General features: G+C 51.0%; 1 protein-coding gene across 1 annotated transcript in view; it reads right to left on the reverse strand.

Moving 5' to 3' along the window:
- Positions 1–20,075, reverse strand: part of ADAMTS17 (ADAM metallopeptidase with thrombospondin type 1 motif 17) — a gene marked incomplete at its 5' end in the record, with an annotated part of 284,197 nt that overhangs the window by 91,783 nt on the left and 172,339 nt on the right. The window contains 2 exons of the mRNA XM_019637849.1: positions 7,163–7,290; positions 12,618–12,781. Coding sequence (XP_019493394.1) covers positions 7,163–7,290; positions 12,618–12,781 — 292 coding nt within the window. The remainder of the gene's footprint in view (positions 1–7,162; positions 7,291–12,617; positions 12,782–20,075) is intronic.

Below are 20,075 nucleotides of genomic sequence, written 5' to 3' on the forward strand. Positions count from 1 at the left end.
TGCAATGATAATACCAACATGGGCCAGTGAAGCGATGTCCTCCACAACTAGACTGAAGAACAAAAGGACAGCAACTTGTCTGTTCCCCTTTCCCGATTCCCCAACGCTGTTCCCTCCCCCAATTCCCCAATAAAATCTTTAAAAATAAATAAATAAATAAATAAACAAACAAATAAATAAATAAATAAAATAATGCTAAAAATACAAGGTAGCCAAGGTCTGGGCATCTGCTCAGCCAGCATGGTCTCCTTGGCTTTGGCAGTCACTTGCTCTTAAAGCTAACACTCCCCACCCCACCTAGGCTCACAGCAGACAACACCTGGGCTCTGTGACCAAGACAGGGAACTCAGTGGGCCCACACTGAACCACCACCTCTCCTCTAAAGCTGCCAGCCCCTGACTCCCCAATTCTAGTTCTGGAGATCCTACCAGCCGCCCAGATCCAGCAGACATGTCCGCCTTCTGGGGCCCCTCAGCCTGAGACCTCCAAGCCATTTCTGGCTTCTCTTCTTAACATAGTTAGCTGCTGAACGTGGTGGGTTTTGTCCCCTGAAAACCTCTCTATTTCTTCTCCGTGCTCACATTTAGACCCTCCTTAGCAGGGACACGACTGATGGTACCTGCTGCTGGATTAATTCTCACCTGAGAGACGACAAGATCCATGGCTGTGGACCCCCACGGCCTACCGCGTATGCCCGCACTGAGGAGTTCAGGCCTTCCGTGATCTCAGCCCAACTGCTCCCCGCCTCAGCTTTCTTCCCCCTCCTCCAAACGCACACGGAACCCAACCACCTCCAGTCCTGCTTCTGTGAGCCCCACCCCCTCTCAGCCAGGTGAGCCACTTGACCCACCTTCTTACTGGTTTCACGGGTTCCACAATCCACATCGCTTCAGTCCTCTGCTTCTATTCCTCCACTACAGTCAGAATAAAATCCATACACTCACTCTAGCCTGCCAGCCATGGCCCGGGCCCTGACTCCGACCCCTCACACCTTCTCCTCCAGCCCCTGCTGCCTCACCCTCCTGTTTCTGGAACATACCAGCCTCACTCCTGCTGCCTTCTGCCTGGAACATTCTCCCCTTACATCTTTGCCAGGCTGGCTCTTCCTCAAATGCTATCTCCTTGGAGAGGCCTGCCATGCTACTCACTTTCTTCCTCAGCTACCAGCCCTCCTCAATCGCTCTGACACCGCTTCCTTCTCCACATGTACCAGTCCCCAGAACAGTCGTGTCTGTGACTTTGTATATTTTTTGTCTGTATATTGCATGGGGACTGGGACCCCCTTGGTCCTGCTCGCCACTGAATACCCAGCACACATTACAATGCTCAGCACATGGTATGTGTTCAAGAAATGCTTGATGCATAAATCAAGTCCACCCCATGTACTTCCTGCTGTGTCTACCCCAACTCTCATGGGCTCTGGGGTTTCACATACGTCTCTCTTCCCAACATACCATAAGCGCATGGAGGACGGTGTCATAATTCTTTGTATCCTTGTGCCCTACGCTATACACGCAGTGGCTGGCGTGGTTTTGAGCACATAATGTGTGTTCAGTAAATGCCTAAAAACGATGACCTCTTATCCAGCGGGGCCCTGGGCAAAACTGGGAGTGGGAGACTGATTTTCCAAATGGGTCCTCTGCCTCTCTCTTCTGTGCGCCCCGCCTGACAGCAACCCCTCCCTTCCAATGACGCATTTCAGTTCTCTCATATTTGAACTGAGACATTCTCATACAGGTTTTGATGGTCTTTTGGTTTTGGGTTTGTTGTTTTTTCTCCTTTCCTGGCTGGGAGGAGAAGCACTTGCTTTCTTCAACTTCATAGCTATCTTCCAACTACTGTCTCATTCTCCTCTGCTGGAGGGATGCCACTGGCTTCTTGTTTTAATTTGAACGGCATGCTTTCTGGCCAATGCATAGCCGTCACCTCAGCATTTCCTGGGCTCCTGGTTGGTCCCACCGACACCCACCGCCCTCAGCTTTCTTTTTCTTGACTTCACCCTTGTCTTGCTAAACAACACGTAATTTCTTCAGAATGGACGCCTGGAAAATAAAACGTCTGAGTCCTTCCATATCTCAAAATTACTATATTTTGCTTGTATGCTTGGTTGATGATTTGGCTGCCTAATTCTATAATTCTGCAGAGTTCTATAATTATCTCAATTTTCTGCCAGGGTCAGTTTTTTCTGTTTGTTTTTCTTGGTCTTTCTCATTCCTGCTGCTGGTTTTCTTCAAGTCACGGATCATCTCTGGCTGACCATTCACATTTGAGGAGGAGGCTCAGAAAGGCTGACCCAGGGTGCGCAACACGTGAGGGTGGGGAGGGGGTGCATGATAGGCTTCCATGTTGGACTGATGGGCAGCAAGCTGGAGTCTACCCCAAAACCAGGAGGGTGTGCACCATGCTCCAGCCCTGAGGTCACACACCTGAACCAGTTGTCCCTGAATAGTTTCTCATATAACTTTGGACAGGAGCCCACTGATATTTTTCCTGATATAATTACCTGACAGCCCATCAAAGTCCAAATGCAGAGCTAGGTGTGGTTGGCCATGTTGCACGAGACCCTGACTTATCTCATGTTCAGCCAGCGCCTCACTCCCACCCTCTGTTCCCAAATCCTGGGCCCCTCGAGCATCCTCCTTTCTTTTTGGTTGCAACTCCCCATTTGTTTCAGGTCTGGCCTCTGCTGCTTTGTTCCTGCCATCAAATGTCCATCCACTCCTATCCTCCAAAAAGAGGTGGTGTCTTTCTTTGGTCCAAGGGTGACCTCTGCTGCTCGGCACCATATGGTCTGTGCTTTTCTGCCTTTACCATCGTGGAGTCCAAGGATGGAAGAGGAGAGAACACGTGGCTCATTCTGCTGACTTCATCCAGAAGTTGGTGTGGGAGGTTAATTAGATAAAAGGGGTACAGGGAATGAATTCAGAGTGTGAGGCCTGCTATCAATAAAAGGCTTGGCACTGACAGTCACACGCTGCAGAGATGTCAGCTGCAGTGTCACGATGTGAAGAAAAGCAGCAACCAGGAGGGCGTTGTTGAAACCTGGGCTCAAACATAAACACTGGGTACATTTTCCTGCATGCTTTACATGAGGCACTCGGAGGCCAGCATCTCTTAGAATTCTCCTAAATCTCACCAGTCATTCCACTTGCCTAACAGACCACGGTACACACAAATGGGAGGCCAGTCAATTCTGGACGGTGGAAATGGCGTGCTAAAATGGGCTCCAGATTCCAGAAGCACTGAAGTCTGAAGAACACGTGGCCCAGCCTCCCATGCATGTGTTTTGTCTTTTCATTACGCCATCGAAAGCTCTCCTCCCAGCCAGCTCCTGGGGGAACATGGATAATCAGATACACTCCCTCCACTGAAGCAGCTGACAGGCCCTGAAGGTGTTTCATTTCGGTTTGGTGTCCATCATGCCCGGGATATGTACACACATTTAGGGTCCCAAAGAAGTGTGACCCTCATCAGAGCTGTGCTGGCTGCTAAGGCCTTAACGAAAAGCCAAGCATATCTGGTTCCAGGTGTATTCAGATCTGTCCATCAGTTTGACTCACCCACGGAAGGTCAGGAGCTCCGAGGCGAGTTGGATACCAGAGGCATGTTCGCGCGATTTCTTTGCTTCTGGAAGCCGACAGTAGGAACCCTTAATGATGGGGCCCCTGATTTATAGGGACTTGCTGAAAAATAGACAATGTTTGTGTTTCTTTCCCCCGACTTGCTCCCACTTTTATGAGTGCTGTTAAGTTTCATTTCAGCATGTTCAGTAATTTGTGACTCACTGAAATGAAACTGAACTCGGGCCTCATAAAAACGGAATAAAATGGTATTTCCATGTTTCATGTTATGGTTTGAATCAGCCTGCTCTTGGGAGCTTACGGGAACCTGCTGAAAATGCCATTCCGGAGCCTCTCGACCCTCCACTCCCCACCACCTTGTCACCGGGGTTCTCAGAACTTCCCAGAACTCCTTCGGCTACCCAAAATAGCAAAAATTGTCAGCTGAAGGGAACAGAAGGAAAAGCTAGGGAGTGAGCCATGACAACATTTCTGTAAGTGCGGTCCTGTGTAAAACGTGGATGGTTTCTACCTTTAGTCATTATAATTATTAATACATGATTATATCGATGAGTAGGTACAGGTCCTCTGCTCCTAAACTGAGACTTTTTATTTATTATTATTATTATTATTATTATTATTATTACTATTTGTCTTTTTAACCAATTTTCCTTGCCTGACTCATTCACAGGAATCCAGAACATTCTACTTTGGCAACTACTATAACTAGGCATATAGCTACTGTATTTGTATATAATTTGTCATCTTATGTATGCTCGATTTTATTATAAAAATTCATGAACTATGACTTGACTCATTTGGATTTCTGTGAGAATTGACTTCACAGTGAGGCTAAAGGTAACCTTTGTAGTTTCTCTCTGAAGAATGAGTGCTCTGTTTCTCAACATGTTACTCTCTTGAGGTGCTTGCAGGTAGGGGCCACCACCACCTGCCAGGATGGGGGTCCTTTGCTAAGACTGGTGGGCTGCCTAGAGACAGCGGTCCCTGGGGTGCATGCATACAGGGGAGACAGTACTCATGAAAAATGGCAGGTAGGGGTCTCTCCACCAGCAGGGTGAGGCGGGAGAGTGAAAGCCCTCTTACCCATCGTAGGGTACTGTGAAAGCTGCCATTGTCGGTACCTCTGTGCTATAGTGTACCTGCCTTGAGGAGTTGTGCTTGGCTAGTGTTAATCTCAGTGCAGGGGTCAGCAAATGCAATAGTGATGATAGTAGTGGAGGCATTTAAGATAGACTGGATGGTGGAGATGGGGTGACACCGGGAATGGGAAGGTAACTGTCCCCATGCCATTCCCATCACACTCCAGTGCACGGCAGGTCCAGCACAATGATGCCCTATGACCACAGGCTCTTGAAATGCTTTGAGTGGCATCCTGGCCCCCTCGTACTGACTAAAGGACTGATAGTTTTGTTGTCACAGTACAGGGAGACCCCCTTATTGAAAAGGCTGCAATTAGAACCAAGGTTATAGAAGGAGCCATAGGCACTGATCACTTGGAGCTAAAATCATGTCTGGCCACTTAGCACGGCCCCCACTTGCCAGAAAATGCCAGGATTTTTAGCAACGCCTCCATGTTGGCAACAGCCCTGCAGATGCTGGCAAGAGTTTGGAGAGGGCTCAGCTGGTGCCGCCCTAAAGGGGACAGGCGCCTTTACTTGGGAAATTGTTAGTCAAGGAATGCACATCACGGGCCCACATGGGTGTGTAATTTAGGAAAGAAACAAATCCCGCACTTGGCTTGCTAGCAGGTGTACAGGAGACCATCAGCAGCTCTTCATTTCAGTGATTGGTGATAAGACCTCTGTTCACACGAGGTCCTGCACATTATTTGCTATGAGGCGGCAGCCTGAGAGCCCCGCTGCACCGCCTGTCACCACCTCCTTCCCTGAAAAGACGCCTGGCCAAGACTCTCGGGCACCAAGCGTCTATCACCCTCACAGGTCCGTGTTTGACAACAAAGCCAGGCAGTGCCAAGGGAGTCTAGGAATTGCCAAGATTTCCCCTGAAAAATCCTAGTTTGGGAGTAGCTGGGACTTCGCAAGGGAAAAAAAAAATCCACTAGTGTTGAAATGGTTGGCTGCAGGGATCACCCTGAAAGCTGTCTGTGTCTGAGTCTTCCTGCCTGTGCCGTTTTACTCCATCTTTCACTCACCCACTAATCATGCCACCTGTGCCCTTGGCCAGGCGTGGAGAAGGAGACAAAATGGAGATATGCCATCCTCCAGGGTCATGGGGCAGGTTGTGGCACAACCGCAATGAAGGGGGGACGATGGTGTCTCTCCCCAGTGACCACTGGGATTTACAATTTTTCAAATGTTTTAATATTTCGCTGAAACTGAGCTTTAGAGACGGATGTCAGCTTCAGAAGGTGTGGGGTGCTTGAAGCATCCATAGCCACGTGACTCCTGTAAAGCTGTTTGTCTTTTCCTGGTGAAAATCAGGAGGCTCCTCTGTGGCCCCTGGTGAGTGGAGGACTCCTGATTAGCCTCACATGGGCCAGTGGAGGCCAAACAAAGCAAAGCGACAACTGGAGGAAAGACCTGGTTTTCCTTTCGATGCTAAGTGTGCGACAATCCTGACACTCTCATGCCTGCTCAGGGCTTGGGGGGCCACCATCTCCTCCTGCTCTTGGTGGCTCACCTGCTAAGGACACAGCCGAGGGGGCTTGGTCACAAGGATGACGATAGCATGTGTCTGGGGCTGCGGGGAGAGGGCTTTCTGCGGCTGTCACACGACAGGCTCAGGCCGAACTGGGTCACCAGGAAATGGGGCACGTGGGGCAGGACCCAGGCTGCGTCACTTAAACCACGCCCCTCTAGGCACTGGAAATACCAGCCTCTCAACCGCCATCCCAGTCTCAGCTGTGGCACCACACCTAAAGGGTGCCCATTCTAAGGGAGAAAAACGAGCAGAGCTACCTGTCACCTGTTATGCCAGGCTGGGGGGGTGGAGGGGGAGGTGTGGGCAGCTCGGGCACATTTAACGCAGGTGGAAGGTGATCTTCCATCCTTCCTCCCTTCTGTTCCTTGTTGTCTTCTTAAACGACAGTTACCAGGGTTCTAATGAGTCACAGACATCCAATATCAGGAAGGGTTTGGGGACTATATTTCAGTGGGTGCAGCAGTCCCCACAAGCCAGGCATATTCACCTCCCTGGGTACCATCTGTGAAGGAATCTTTTAAGTTCTACTGTATCTGTGTTAGCGACACAGAGCGAGCAGAGCTTGTCCGAAACATACGTTCACATACATCTTCCAGTCCTGTCTTAGCATTCTACCCGCTCCTCCCTTTGTCATCATGTCTAAAGTTATGTAAACATTTATGAGGTTACTATGTTGCCACTATTCTTTCAGCCACCTCCAATCCTGGTTGGCCATGCTCAGTCACTGCTGAGGGTGGGAAGGAGGGAGGAAGGGAGGGGGGAGGGGAGGGGTGCCAGGCTGGGAGACAGCACCTTCCGCACGTTCTTGAGAAAACCCATTCCCCCAGGCCTCCTGAGGTCCCTGCCCCATGCCGAGCACCTTTGGGGAGAGGAAGCCTCCTCTCCAAAGCCCCACCAAGGACACGAGGAAGACAAGTCACCTGGCACCTGCCGTGCACGCAGAGGTCGGTCTCGTAGGGCCCGCAGGGCGTGCCATCCAGGACCCTGTCGGCCACCAGCAGCGGGGACTCCTTCTCCAGAGGCGAGCAGTACAGTTCACACGGCTTATCTGCGGAGGGAAAGGGGGGTGAGCACTGACGTAAAAAGGAGTGTGTGGGCCAGGCAGGGCACAGGTGATCGTTTTGCAAAGGGGTCTCCAGAGAGAGAAACACAAACACCTCTGGGCTGCCTCTGTTGGGACCTTTGTCCACCATGAGTCCCCCGCCCCCAGTGGGCCCTTCCAGTGGTCCTGGGTGAGCAAGGTCAAGGGTAGAGAAAGTCTTTTGGAGCTGACACGACCTCAGAGGACCTTGGCATCCCAGCCAGAAGGTTCTTATTAGAGCCAATGTGCTGTGTCCCCCAGGGCCTGGGGCTTTCAGGATGGGGTGGCATTCACTAACCGCCACGTGTTCGGCGGCTACCCATCGAGTTCCTGTCCCGTGGAGCTCTGCTCTCAACACGCAGTGGGAAGTCTGGTCTTAGACCACTCGAGAGAAGGGGTCTAAGGTTCAAGGAAGGGCCCCTTGGCCAAAGCACTGAGAACACTGTGCATTTTAATCTCCTTTACACTGAAGTGTTGCCTCAGTACTTGTAATCACAGAGCTTTGCGGTGACTCGTTCAATAGCAGGCATAACATTGATGATGGTGATAAAATCCTAAACAACATTTATTGTCGACCATGTGTCAGGTGGCATGCTACATCGTGTCCACGTATTTCAGGTGGATGCTGTCATTGTTCAATTTGATAGATGAGCCCAGGAGACCCAGAGAACGTGCACTGCTGCCCAGAGTCCCTCGGCTGCTGGAGCCAGCCCCGGTCTCCTCACCCGGTCCTGAGTTTCTTTCCACCAACACTGTTCTCTCTCTGAACGGAGAACTCTGGGGCCCCCAATACTAAGGGGCAAAACGGTGTTGCTGAAACCAAAGCACCAGTTTCACGGATGTTTAGGCTTCTGAGTGTATATACTCTGATTAGCGTAGAAACAGAAATGGGATTGGGGTAGAAAATGTAAGGTTCTTTTGAGCTAAGTCAGAAAGCACAGACTTGGAAGAGATGAAGACGGGTCGTCTGGGCTCTTGGATGTGAGCGTCACAGCAGTGGAGACTCTCCAAAGCTGGGGGCCCAACCTCGATGAAGGGACAGTGACCTCCAGGCAGGAAGACAACACCATCTGCACTTGACTCTCACACTTGCAGACACCGTCCTCCATCGCTTGGGCAGCCTGGGGACACCCCGCTTCCAGAACAGAGTCCTGAGGCGGCGCTGCCTTCCTCTGCTCAGCAGGTACTCCCCCCGTCTGACCATCTCCTTTTCTGAGGACTCTGCTCAGAATTCAGGGAACTCCAGAGTGCTGGGAAGGCAGGGCTTTCCCTTCCATAGGGACTCGGGATAACCTTTCTAAAACATGAGGAGGCTCAGAATATGCCCCTCCAGGGGCAATATGCCTGCGTTGAGCAATTAATCTACAATTAATCTGATAAATAACATGAGGTGCTGGGGTTCAGCTTCAGGCACAGTGTCAACACTCTTCCTTCCTTAGGCGTGCAGGAGGAGGTCCAATCTTCCTGTAAGTTACACAGCCACACACTCCAAGGGAAGATGCATGGGGTATCCCTCTTGCCCAGATGGAATACTGACCGAGGCTGGACGGTGTGGGGGTGGGTCCCGGCTTCTCACGGGCTCACCTGTTGTCAGGACTGACGCTTAGATGGGGAAGTTGCAGACACAGCAAGGAAGACACACTCAGGGGCTTGAGAGCCACATGATCAATCTGCTTGGTAGAGGCCTGGAGGAATTCCTGGTGAAGAATTCCTGGTGGCTCCTTAGCTGTTCTCTCTGCCCGTAGTTACAAGGTCTTGCTTGCTAAGGTAGAGATGCCATGTAATTTGGGGGCCATCACAAATGCTCATCTATGCCTTCTGTGGGCAACACAAGCTGAGGAGGCTGCTCAGGCCCTGTCCCCAAAGCTGCTCAGCATGGCCTGATCACCAAACCACAGCTGATGGGACCAGCAGTGGCCACCTGACCAGAGCTGGGCCAATCAAAATCTCCTTCCTCAGGACTCAGCCCTTCCAATGGAGAGGTTGTGTCTGCTCATGTTTGGTGGATCCCAGGCAAGTCTCCATGACTTACTCACAATTCAGAAATCACGAGCGCTCTGAGAACGGCTAGCATTTGTTTACGTTTGTGGCAAACACATTTGACACGTGGCTATTGGTAGTGCTCAGTATCTCACTTGGCATGACACACACACACAAGCTGTGGTGGACACGGACAGCAGCTCCTGACCCCTCCAGGGGCCCTGGTCTCAGACCCTCACCCTGGCCCCTGGGACCTGTGAGCCACCCTGTATCATTGCAAGGACTTTCCCTCTTTTTTGTTAAGCAACTCCAGTGGGTTTGGCGGAGTCACAGTCAGACAGCCCTCACCATCGTACCTGTCCCCTGGGAGGTGTGGACCCGGGAGGTTCATTCCCACTGGGTAAAAGTGGCTGGGCATGTATTTCTATGTCCAGACGTGACCTCTGCCAAGCCCTCTGACACTTGAGTGGGCACGTGGTCTGCTGGCCTGGCCACGGAGGCCTGAACTCGTGAAGGTTTCCACTTAAATGAGATTCCACGGGGAAAGCTGAAATGGGGTGGGTTTGGCAACGGTCCATCTCCATGGGTTTCTGTCTAAAGGCTTTTCCACGTAGAAATATTTTCTAAGGAGACTCTTTGTCTTCTGCTGGAGGTAGTATGGCTTTGTGGTCCTGAGTCCTCCCTAGGAAAATCTACCTCTGCAAGAATTCTTTTTTTCAAGAAGAGAAAAAAGAAAAAATATAGCTTCCCCTTTCTTGAACTGTGCGTCAACTGCCAAAGAATTCCGCAGCGATAGCAATGCTATGAATAGGGCAGTTATAACGGGCTGCAGAAGAGCCTTAGCCTGACCACAGGAACCGTGCCTATCATGGCTCAGCTAGAATCGTGCTTTTTATAACTACGTTCTGAGAGGGATGCTTATAATCTGCATTCTCCCCCTGCCCTCTGAATTGGCCATTTATTATTGCGCCTTTATCCTTGCAAAACGCTCCTTCACAAAATGCTGGCTTCTGTTTATATTCAAGAGGGAAATGAAACCAAATATGCGAGAGGTCCTGACAATTCCACCCCAGAGGGGGAACATGTCGAGCTACCCTTGCAAAGCCCTGAACTTGGGGTCTCTCCTTCAAAGGCAGAATGCTGACTGCCTGTTTGGCTGTCCTCATCAAATCGGGTCGCCTTTGCAGATCAAAGGCGGTGGCACTCCAGCTACCATTATGTCTTGTTTTGGCAGCAAGAAATAAAGAGCGGATGGGTGAAAACATTCTGAACACAATGAGCTTCCCCAAATAGCCGCACTGTGAGGCCTCCTGGACGGGGGATCTGGGCAGACACCAGTCTCAGCCACTGTGATGATAAGGGAACCGAGGAGCTCAGCCATCCAACAGTGGTTAGAAGTAAAATAGAAGTTTAATCTGGACTTGGAGAAATCGGTGGAAAAACAGACATTTAAGTGGGAGTTCTGCATTGAATAAACGAGGCAGGAGAACTGAAAACCAAAGCAAGAGACCAAGGAAAGAATAACAAAACCTCTGCACAGAGCTGAGTGGGAATGAGAACGGGGAGAGTCTGTGTTGGACTTGACCTCCTCTTGCTCCCAAGAAGTGGGGGAGGACAAGCCAGGGGCCCTCAAGTGTCTTTATCTAGCAGTCTGGGACAGGGGAAGGTTTGGGAACACGGCAGCTGCCGCCGGTGCCATCTCCCTCCGGACGAGGGATCTGAGCGTGCCCGAGACTCTGGAAGCTTCCTGAGTCTTCTTGCATCTGATCAACAGCCAGGCAGAGAGCGGCAAGCGTCGCGTTTGAGCCTCTGCCTCCATCTGCATGTCCTCTTGGGAGGGAGGGTTGCCTCTCCTTCATCTGCAGGGTAAGCTGAGAATACGAAGGCTACGCTTCTCTTGAAGTCTGCTGGGGACAATCACACAGCTCCGAAAGGTGGTGTTCTTGTTTACAAAAGGAAAACACTTGGGGAGCACGCCAATGCTCTAAAATGAGCCCACGGCTGAGTGGGTTGGTATCATCCGTTAGAACTGAGAATGCTCCACATCACTCTGCAAGTCAGTTCAAAGCGGATGGGTCAGGTGGTTGGGTTAAAAGATGCAGGTTTGAGGCCATCATTTGCTGTGATGTCTGGGCCTGTGTCCCCACATGGCTGTGCAATCTTGAACTTGTCAGAGCAGACTGCGCAACGTAGATCTCCAAGGTCCTTTGGATCACAGGGAAGAAACTTAAGACCTGGCCCAGGAACCTTATTCTCCTGCAAAAGACTTTAGAGGTGGTGTAAAAATCAGGCCCCGTTGCTTTCTTTCTTATTAAAACGCCCTCACTCAGCACTCGTGAAATCATGCTTTCTGTCTTACTCGAGTATTGGAAGCCAGATGATAGCTGGTTATTCTCTGAGTCAGCTCCTCCGGAACTGGGGTCAGCTCTCCCTCTGCTTTTCATCAGCTATCGGAGCTCAGACATGTCACGTAACCTATAACCTCTCATCTTCTGCACGGCTTGTTTCGCATATTAAATGAGATGATGTACACAGAGCTGACTTGTGCCTGGCACATGGTATGTTTAATAAATGGGACCATATTGTCATCATTAGAACACAGCCTGGTTTCCTGAAGATGAACCGAATTTCCAGTGTAAAAAAAAAACCTGAAGTAGATCCCATGGGGTCCTGATCGACGATACACAGACATCACAAATCCTACACACAGGACATGCCACCTAGAATGTCATCAGCCACCGGAAATGCTTGTAACAGCCCAGTGGTCAGAGTCCCTTCATTTGGGAGAAAGCTGAGAAAGAAAATGGGACCCGTGCTTATTATCATCTTAACCAAGCTGTCAACTGTCCTCAAAGCTTTTCCCAAAGCACTTCAGCCAAGTGAAAATGAACCAAGAAAAGAAACGCAAAAAAAAAAGCATCAACACCAGAAAGGGAAACGGCAGACAGTCCCACTGTCCTGCCCCAGCAGACCTTCGTGCTTCTCAGAGTTGGCCCTGGGCCCCCGCCCCGGCACATGGCAGAAAGCGGCAGGCTGCCAGCACGCCCGCCTGGCTGCAAGAGGGGGTGCAGGAGGAATTTGGGCTGCTGCCTGCCTCACAGCTGCTTTGGGGAAATCTCACAGAGCTGGGTCATCCAAGTTCAACCCCACTGCTCAAGAAGTGGGTCCAAGACTGACTTGGGCAGGAGGACGGGAGCGTCCCGTTGGGTGGATTGCAGGGTGGGGTGTGCCCTCTGGGTTTTCCTAGAAGGTGTTTATGTTCTTGGGAAAGGCGGGAGAGAAGCCACTGAAAAGGATGCGCCATATGCCTTTACCATCAACCACCACCGCCGTCAGCAGGCCCTTCTTGCTGCTCAGCCGGTCGTGCGTCTGGCACTGCTGGTCCCGGAAGCTGGGCAGGCCCTTGGGGCAGGGCGGGTTCTCACAGACTGCGTGCTCCACACTGGCGCCCAGGCAATGCGTGCCTCCAGGCCCGGGGCTAGGAGGAAGAGAACAGTCCACGTTAACCAGTCGCTGCTAGGGAAACGCAGGCTGCTGGGTTTGGGCCTCTTGCCAGGAGCGGGAGGGGCCAGGCAAGATTTTCAAAGCTCCACCCCCTTGCTCTTACACCCCAGCCCCACACTGACACCATGTTTAAGGCATCCAGAAAACCATAAATCAAGGTCATCTGGAAATAAAACATGGTGAACATCAGTTCAGCAAGAGTCACAAATTGTATCTTTTATCTGAACTTAACACTTGGTCGTCTGTCTCAATGACAACCCCAAGGTGTGTGTGTGTGTGTGTGTGTGTGTGTGTGTGTGTGTGTGTGTTGGTTTCTTAGTCTTCTATAAAAGGAAGACTAAATGGCTCCTAGAGACACTCCTGAGGCCACTGAGTTTCAGGACAAGTAAATAAATAGCTCTCAGTTACTTTATAATAAAAAGAATCAGAATGGTTAATTCACTTGTTCACGGGCTTTGGATAATGGTCAATGAAGTGGTCTTGGGTCCTAGGTGCTCTGTGCTGAGGCTGGGGTTTTAAGCAGTTCTGGAAACACAGCGATGTTTTCTGGTCATGTCCGCATGTGTGAGGGGCATCGTGGAGAAGCAGCAGGACATGGGCCTGGCAGGCTGAGGTGTGGCTCCGCCCAGCTCTTCCACAAGGCCCCCGGCTGTCCTCGTAGGACTCGGGCCTGGACAACCTCAACGGTTCATTTCATCTCCATGATGCCAAGGGCATCATGACGGAGGAAGATGGCTTCCCGTCAGCACTTTTTGTGTGAAATTCAGCCCACGAGAGAAAAGAACACAAGCCACAACTATTCTACTCAATGTCCTTTTCACCAATTGCACTGACCTATTGGCAGGATGACATTTTTGACACATCAACCATTTCATTTTGAGAATTTCTTCTCCTTTCTATCATTTCTCATGTTCAAACAGGGAGGCCACCCTGTGATCACTGTCTTAGTGGGGAGATATGACAGTAGAAGGTGGCAGAGGTCTTTAGGCTTTTGTGTCACAAAGGTCTATGTTAGGGGGTCCACAGGCTTTTTCTGCAAGGGGCCAGATAGTGAGTATTTTTGGCTTTGTGGGCCATGCCGTCTCTGTTTTGACTACTCAACTCTGGCATTGTAGCACTAAAGCAGCCAGAGACATGGCTGCGTGCCAATAAAACTTTATTTACAAAGCCAGGTTGTGGGCCAGATTCGGCCCACGGGCCCTAGCTTGCCAGTGCCTGGCCTCCATCAGTGTGTTGGAGGAAACATCTGGAGTGGCAGAAAAGGCTCCCCTCATACATCCATATCCACGTCATGTAACATCTCCCTCGCCTGGGAGCGGAGGCAGCCTTAAGAGATTATACACACAGGTGGCCCCAGAGAGGGGCCCTGAGTTTTGGTCTCCAAGTTAGGAAATAGCAAAACCTCTCTAAAGTTTATGGGAACTGAGAACAGAGGGACCTTTTGTTCTTTCTCCTGCCCAGAGCACCAGCGAGGCAGATGGGCCTCAGAGAAATGACTGCACGGCACATTTAGGAAGACGGAGCCTTAGACAGCAGCCCCGAGAGCTCTGGGCCCGAGCACCAAGTGCGGACAGATAAATGGATTCCTGGGCCACAAAGCACAGTGTGGAAGGAAGAGCGAGGGTCTGGCCCTGAGAGCTAGGTGGACCAGCGGGAGGGACATCTTTGCAATAGGTGGGTCACCATGGCTGAGGCCAGAAGAGGCATGGGTGAGGCAGGGGGCGCTGTACAGTGAGAAGTTATGCACTGAATTGTGTCCTTCCTCAAATTCATATGCTGAAGTCCCAACCCCCTCTGCCTCACACTATGACCTTATTTGGAGATAGGACCATTGCAGATGCAATTCATTAAGATGAGGTCATACTAGAACCGGGTGGGCTCCTCATCCAATACAACCGGTGTTATTGTAAAAAGGCAAAATCCGGAAACAGACTTTCCCTTTTTATAACACCACCAGTAACACAGGGAGAATGCCACATGACGATCAAGGCAGAGATTGGGGTTCTGCTTCTATGCTCTAAGGAACACCAAAGATGGATAGCAAACCACCAGGAGTCAGGAGAGAGGCCTGGACCAGATTCTCCCTCACAGCCCTCAGAAAGGACCAACCCTCTGACACCTTGATGTTGGACTTCCAGCCTCCAGAACTTGGAGAGAATACAATTCTGGTGTTTCTACCACCCAGTTAGAGGTAGTTTTTTTATGGGAGCCCTGGGAGATGAACACACCAGACGTCGCAAGGACCAGGCGCATCCTCACTGAACTTCAGGGATGCAAACCCAGGGAAAATGGGGCCAAACTCCTGAAGTTATTAGAAACCCAATATGATTAGAAGAGAGTTGAAGAACACAAATGAGCTTGGTTTCTAGAAAAATAATGGATGCTACATTTCCCACACATCTGTGGACTGAGATGTGCGCATATCGTATAATTAACTTCCTGAGTTGTCATCAAACTTTATTTTAGCTTCCATTGCATCCATCTCCATCAACTGATTTTTCCAGATCTATGTCTGACTGACCCTCACAGACCAGTTACCTCTATGCTTCTCAGCAGTGGGGTGGAGAGGTGATTAGATGTGACACAAGACAACTCCTGGATCCCGCAGGAAGCGGACCCAGAAGGGGGCTGCCTGTGGAATATCTCAGGGCGCTTCCGTCGTGAGTTCTCTTTGCCATGCTGCTTCTCCCTGTCCGACCTTGTCCCATAGGCAAGTCCCCTGGCAGCCCCATCTTCCCCATCTCCACCCCCAACGCTCTGCCCATCCTCACAGGGCCACCTCCACCCTGCAGCCTGCTTTCCTTTCCTACCTGGAGGCTCTCCTGACCCTGCTCGGGTCTCTGCTACGGAGCTCACTGTCCACCTTGTGAAATGATGAGCTGGCTTCCTATCGTCCTCCTATTCCTCTACAGCCTTGAGCAAAGAACCTTGACCAGGTTGGTCTTTCATAAACAGTAGTTAGACTCGGTTTAACTATATTATCAGAATTTATCTTAAAATGACCCAGAGAGAGAGAGTGATGTCAGCGAAGATGGGGGAGGAGGGAGCACCAGGGGTCCGTCTTTCCACCGAGACAATTATACGGGCAAAAACTGTCTGAAATGAACTGTTTTGAAACTCTGGGGTCTGAAAGCTTGCAGCCTCCAGGAGGAAGTGTGGCTGGTAAGTCGTGGTTAATTTTGGTCAACTCCAGTTTGGGGTGTGGTAGCAGTGACCTGTCCCGCATGCCCTAGCCCCGTGGCAGGCACCTGCACCTGCATTCTTGGTGTGGCTTGCTGGAGAAAGGCTGGGCAGTAGGGGTCTTAGCCTCCAAATAGCTGAAAGGAGTGATGCCAGCAAGTTGAAATCTTATCCTGAAATGAGGTCTGGTCACCTGAGGACATGGGTCAGACAGCTGTCAGGACAGAGTCATTTCCATGTAAAGAACCACCCAGCCTCATGTACCCAGAGGGCATATACTTTGCCTTCTCTCTGCAGCCATGATATCATTATGTCTGTCCCAAGAATCAGAAAGGCTTCCTGCCTGCATCCCTCAGGTGAGGAAATGACACTATGATATGTTAGACGACTGCCCAGCGTGTCACAAGTGGAGGTAAGAAGTGTGAGCTCCCAGATGGAGCAGGGCTGCCCATTGGCTGTCGCGAGGCTGGGAGGGCCAGCCTGTCCCACTGATATAGTCACGTGGGATGTGACGGATTTTTCAAGATTCTCCAATATCCATCCCCAATTTCTGCTTAGAAAGTCCTATGAGGGCTTTCTAAAGACAGAGACAGCAGAAGTTTATATAGAAGACCAAATGACTAGAACAGGCACTTCCCAAGGAAGGCTAGCCAAAGGCAGATACAGACACACACAGATGCTCACAAAGGAAAGGCGTAGGCAGGAAATGCAAATGAAAACCTCAGGGACATCCCACTCCCTACCCACCAGAATGTCCAAAACAAGAAGACTGGCACCACGTTGGTGAGGATGGGAGCGAGTCTGCAGTTGCTCAGGGCAGTGGAGACAGCACGGCCGCTCCGCAAAACGGGGTCCTCCGTCAGTCACACACACAAGCACACTAGGGCCCAGCGACTCCTTCCTGCTGTGCCCACATGCACCTGCATGCATACCCCCACCCCACCCCCCAACACACACACACACTTGACCTTGATGAGCAGCGGTGTGCTGGGAACCACACGCTATAGCTCACGGCGCCCTTTTCTGTATGCTACACCATAATAAAGATGTTGAAAAATAAGGAAAGAATAAGGTAGAGGGACTTTGGCGAGATGCTGGGAGTGTGGAGGGAAAGTCAGGCTCCTCCCCGAGCCCCTGATGGGAGGACTGTCTCCTGCCAGGGTGGGTCCCAAGTGCAGTGGGCAGATGTCAGCGCAGAGCAGAGAAGCAGCACAGGCCTGCTGAGATGAACGGGACCACTCAGCAGCGGATCCGACCCTTCCCCTGGGAGAGGATGGACATGCGGAATGGAGGTGGGAGGAAGAGACAGATGCTGGCTGAGTGGCACTCTTTATTTTTTGGGGTCTGCTGTATTCAATGAAGATAGGTTCCAGGAGGAAGTCACCACAGTGGTTCAGCTCCGCGCACTACCCAGAGACAAGGTGAGCTCAGCGGAGGGCCCGCTGTTCAGCCTCCTGTTTGGGCACCAGGAGCTCTGATGAAGGAGCAGGCCAGTCACAGGACTTTAGAAGTGGGGGATGGGGGTGGCTGCCAAGGCCCCTCCGGGGCAGCAGGCATCTCAGGTTAAAGCCCTCCTCTGAAAGGTATTCAACTTAGGCTTGAGTACAGACCACTGACATGTTTAAATACCATCCACGTGAACACCGGGTCATTGCCATGGGGAAAGCACATATACGGGGGCTTCCAAAGCAATTACAGCCTTCTAAGTTCCTGCCCCATCCTCCCACCAGGTCTGAGGAAGTGGCTGCTTTCTTTCCTGGTGCCCATGGGGTGACAATCCCTGCACGTGGCCCTGAGGTGTTCCTGGTTCTGTAATCCACTCCCTTCCCTTCCTTTCCTGCTCCTCACAGGGGGGCATCCGAGCCTCTGCCCCCTCCCTTCTCCCCAGCCCTCTCCAGGACACAGGAGCTTTCTGAGGGCACCAGGATTCAACTTAGAGATGAACTTTCTGCTTTGCAGCCTTTTGGTGGAAACGCCCACCAACAGTGACACAAATTATGGCAGGAAAGCACGAGCCTAGGAAGCTGGATTAAAAACACGAGTGGTCCCCAAGGCCTTGATGTCAGCTGGCGAAAAATATAAATTCCAAGAGCTGTAAAGACCAAGACTAGAGAAAAAAATGGGGTGTGGGGGGGGGCGGTGACTCTTCTTGCCAGTATTTTTGGGCAGTGAATAGCCCAGCTGCAGAAGATGGGAAAGGGGCCAGCTCCGAGATGCACAGAGCAGTGAGATTTGCACATCCTTGGGAAATCTCAAGGCAACGAGCCTGGTGATTTAAGGAGTGAGCCGGGGAGAGAATATTGTTTTGGTCAAAGCTTGGCTCCGTGGCCTCGATCAGCTGTGCTTTGTAACAATCACCACTTGTGCAAAAGCAGGCTGACAAGTGCTGCCTGGATTTCATAAAACAGTGTCTGCGTCCTGCATCTGCCCGGGAGGCACCGGGACGGCGGCTGAAGCACCCACCCAAAGCCAGCCCCGTCTCTTCCCATTCACCTGGGGTGGTTCCGTGAAGGCGAAAAATCCTACAGAAAACTACCAGGGAGAGAGAACCTGTCATTTCTGTTTGAGACAGGAAATAGAGCTATACTATTGTGAGAAAGATTGGACGGACTACCAAGTTGTAACTTTACAGGAGTGAAACCATATTGCTTCTCTCACTCAGGATCAAGCAGGGCAGGTTATGTTTGTTTTATCACCTGTTCTTGGGAGGGTGCCAAGCACCCTAGCTGTGAGCTACAGTTTCACTGGGGCAGGGTGGGCACCAGTGAAGATGGCTGTCACGTGCAAGGGCACCTGGACCTCCCTCTCTGGCTCCTCATAGCATTTGGGTCTCAGTGAGGCAAGGGCCCACCTACACATCTTCTCAGCATGTGTGTGTGTTTTGGGGTACTGGAAAGCCGGCAGTGCTTATTCTCAGCAAGCATGCATGAGGGAGGTAGGGTTGCAAGCACAAGTCATGGAGGGCTGCTCTGCTGGAGGCAGAGAGGGTAGAATGGTGCCCAGACAGGTGTGGCCTCATGGAACTCAAAAGCCAGTGGGGAGGACAAAGTGAAAGCAAGTGAACAAATACATGAGAGTAATTTACAAATTGTTATAATACCTGTAATGTGAAAAAAGGGTCGAGAGGGTAAAGTAGCACCCCACTTTATGTAAGGTGATCAGGGAAGAAAGCTTGTCTGAGGAGAAGACATGTACCTTGAGACCCAGATGAGGGACAAAGGTGAGTTAGGGAGACGTAGAGGACTAAGAACGGTCTGGAGCTTGGAGCATGCGTCTGAGAACAGCAAGGAGGCTTCCAGGTCCTTCCACCCAAAGATAAGCCCACCCAGAACCTGCCAATGTGATCTTCATTGGAAAAAGGGTCTTGGTAGATGTCATTAAGGAAGTCTTAATTATAATATGAGACCATGCCGAATTAGGGTGAGACCTAAATCCAATGCCAAGTGTCATTAGAAGAGAAGAGTAGGGACACACAGAGAAGACCACGTGGAGATGGAGGTGGGGACGGGAGTGATAAGCCTACAAGGCAAAGACCCCAGAGAATGCCACCAGAAGCTGGGGGGATGCACGGAACGGATTCTTCTTCAGCATTCCAATACGGAATCAAGGACGACAGCTTGATTTCAGATCTCTGGTTTCCAGAACTGCGAGAGGACACATTTCTGTTGTTTTAAGACACCAAGTTGTGGTAATTTTATGATGGCAGCCAGAGCAAACTAACACAGAGGTCATGGTCAAGAGTGTGGATTTTATTCTAAGTGCAGCGGGAAACAACGGAAAGGGCTGAAGCAGGAAGAGAGATAATTGGATTTGTGCTTAAGGGGAGCTCTGCTTTGTGTGGAGAACAAATGGGGGGTGGGGGGAGGGACAAGTGGGGAGCATGGAGGCCAGTGCTGAAGGTCTGAAAGGACAAGGGGGCCTCCCTGCTGGGTTCCGAACCCGGCCGCCCGTTCTAGGTGTGTGACCTTGGGCAAGTCACCTAACTTCTCTGCACTTCAGTTTTTAGTCTACAGGATGGGGATAAAAAGACTACCTCTCCCACAAGGCAGGATTAAATGATTTCCTACATGAAAGATGCTGGCACAAGG

The sequence above is a fragment of the Hipposideros armiger genome, unplaced genomic scaffold, assembly GCF_001890085.2.
Source record: "Hipposideros armiger isolate ML-2016 unplaced genomic scaffold, ASM189008v1 scaffold_35, whole genome shotgun sequence".
Classification (NCBI taxonomy): Eukaryota; Metazoa; Chordata; class Mammalia; order Chiroptera; family Hipposideridae; genus Hipposideros; species Hipposideros armiger.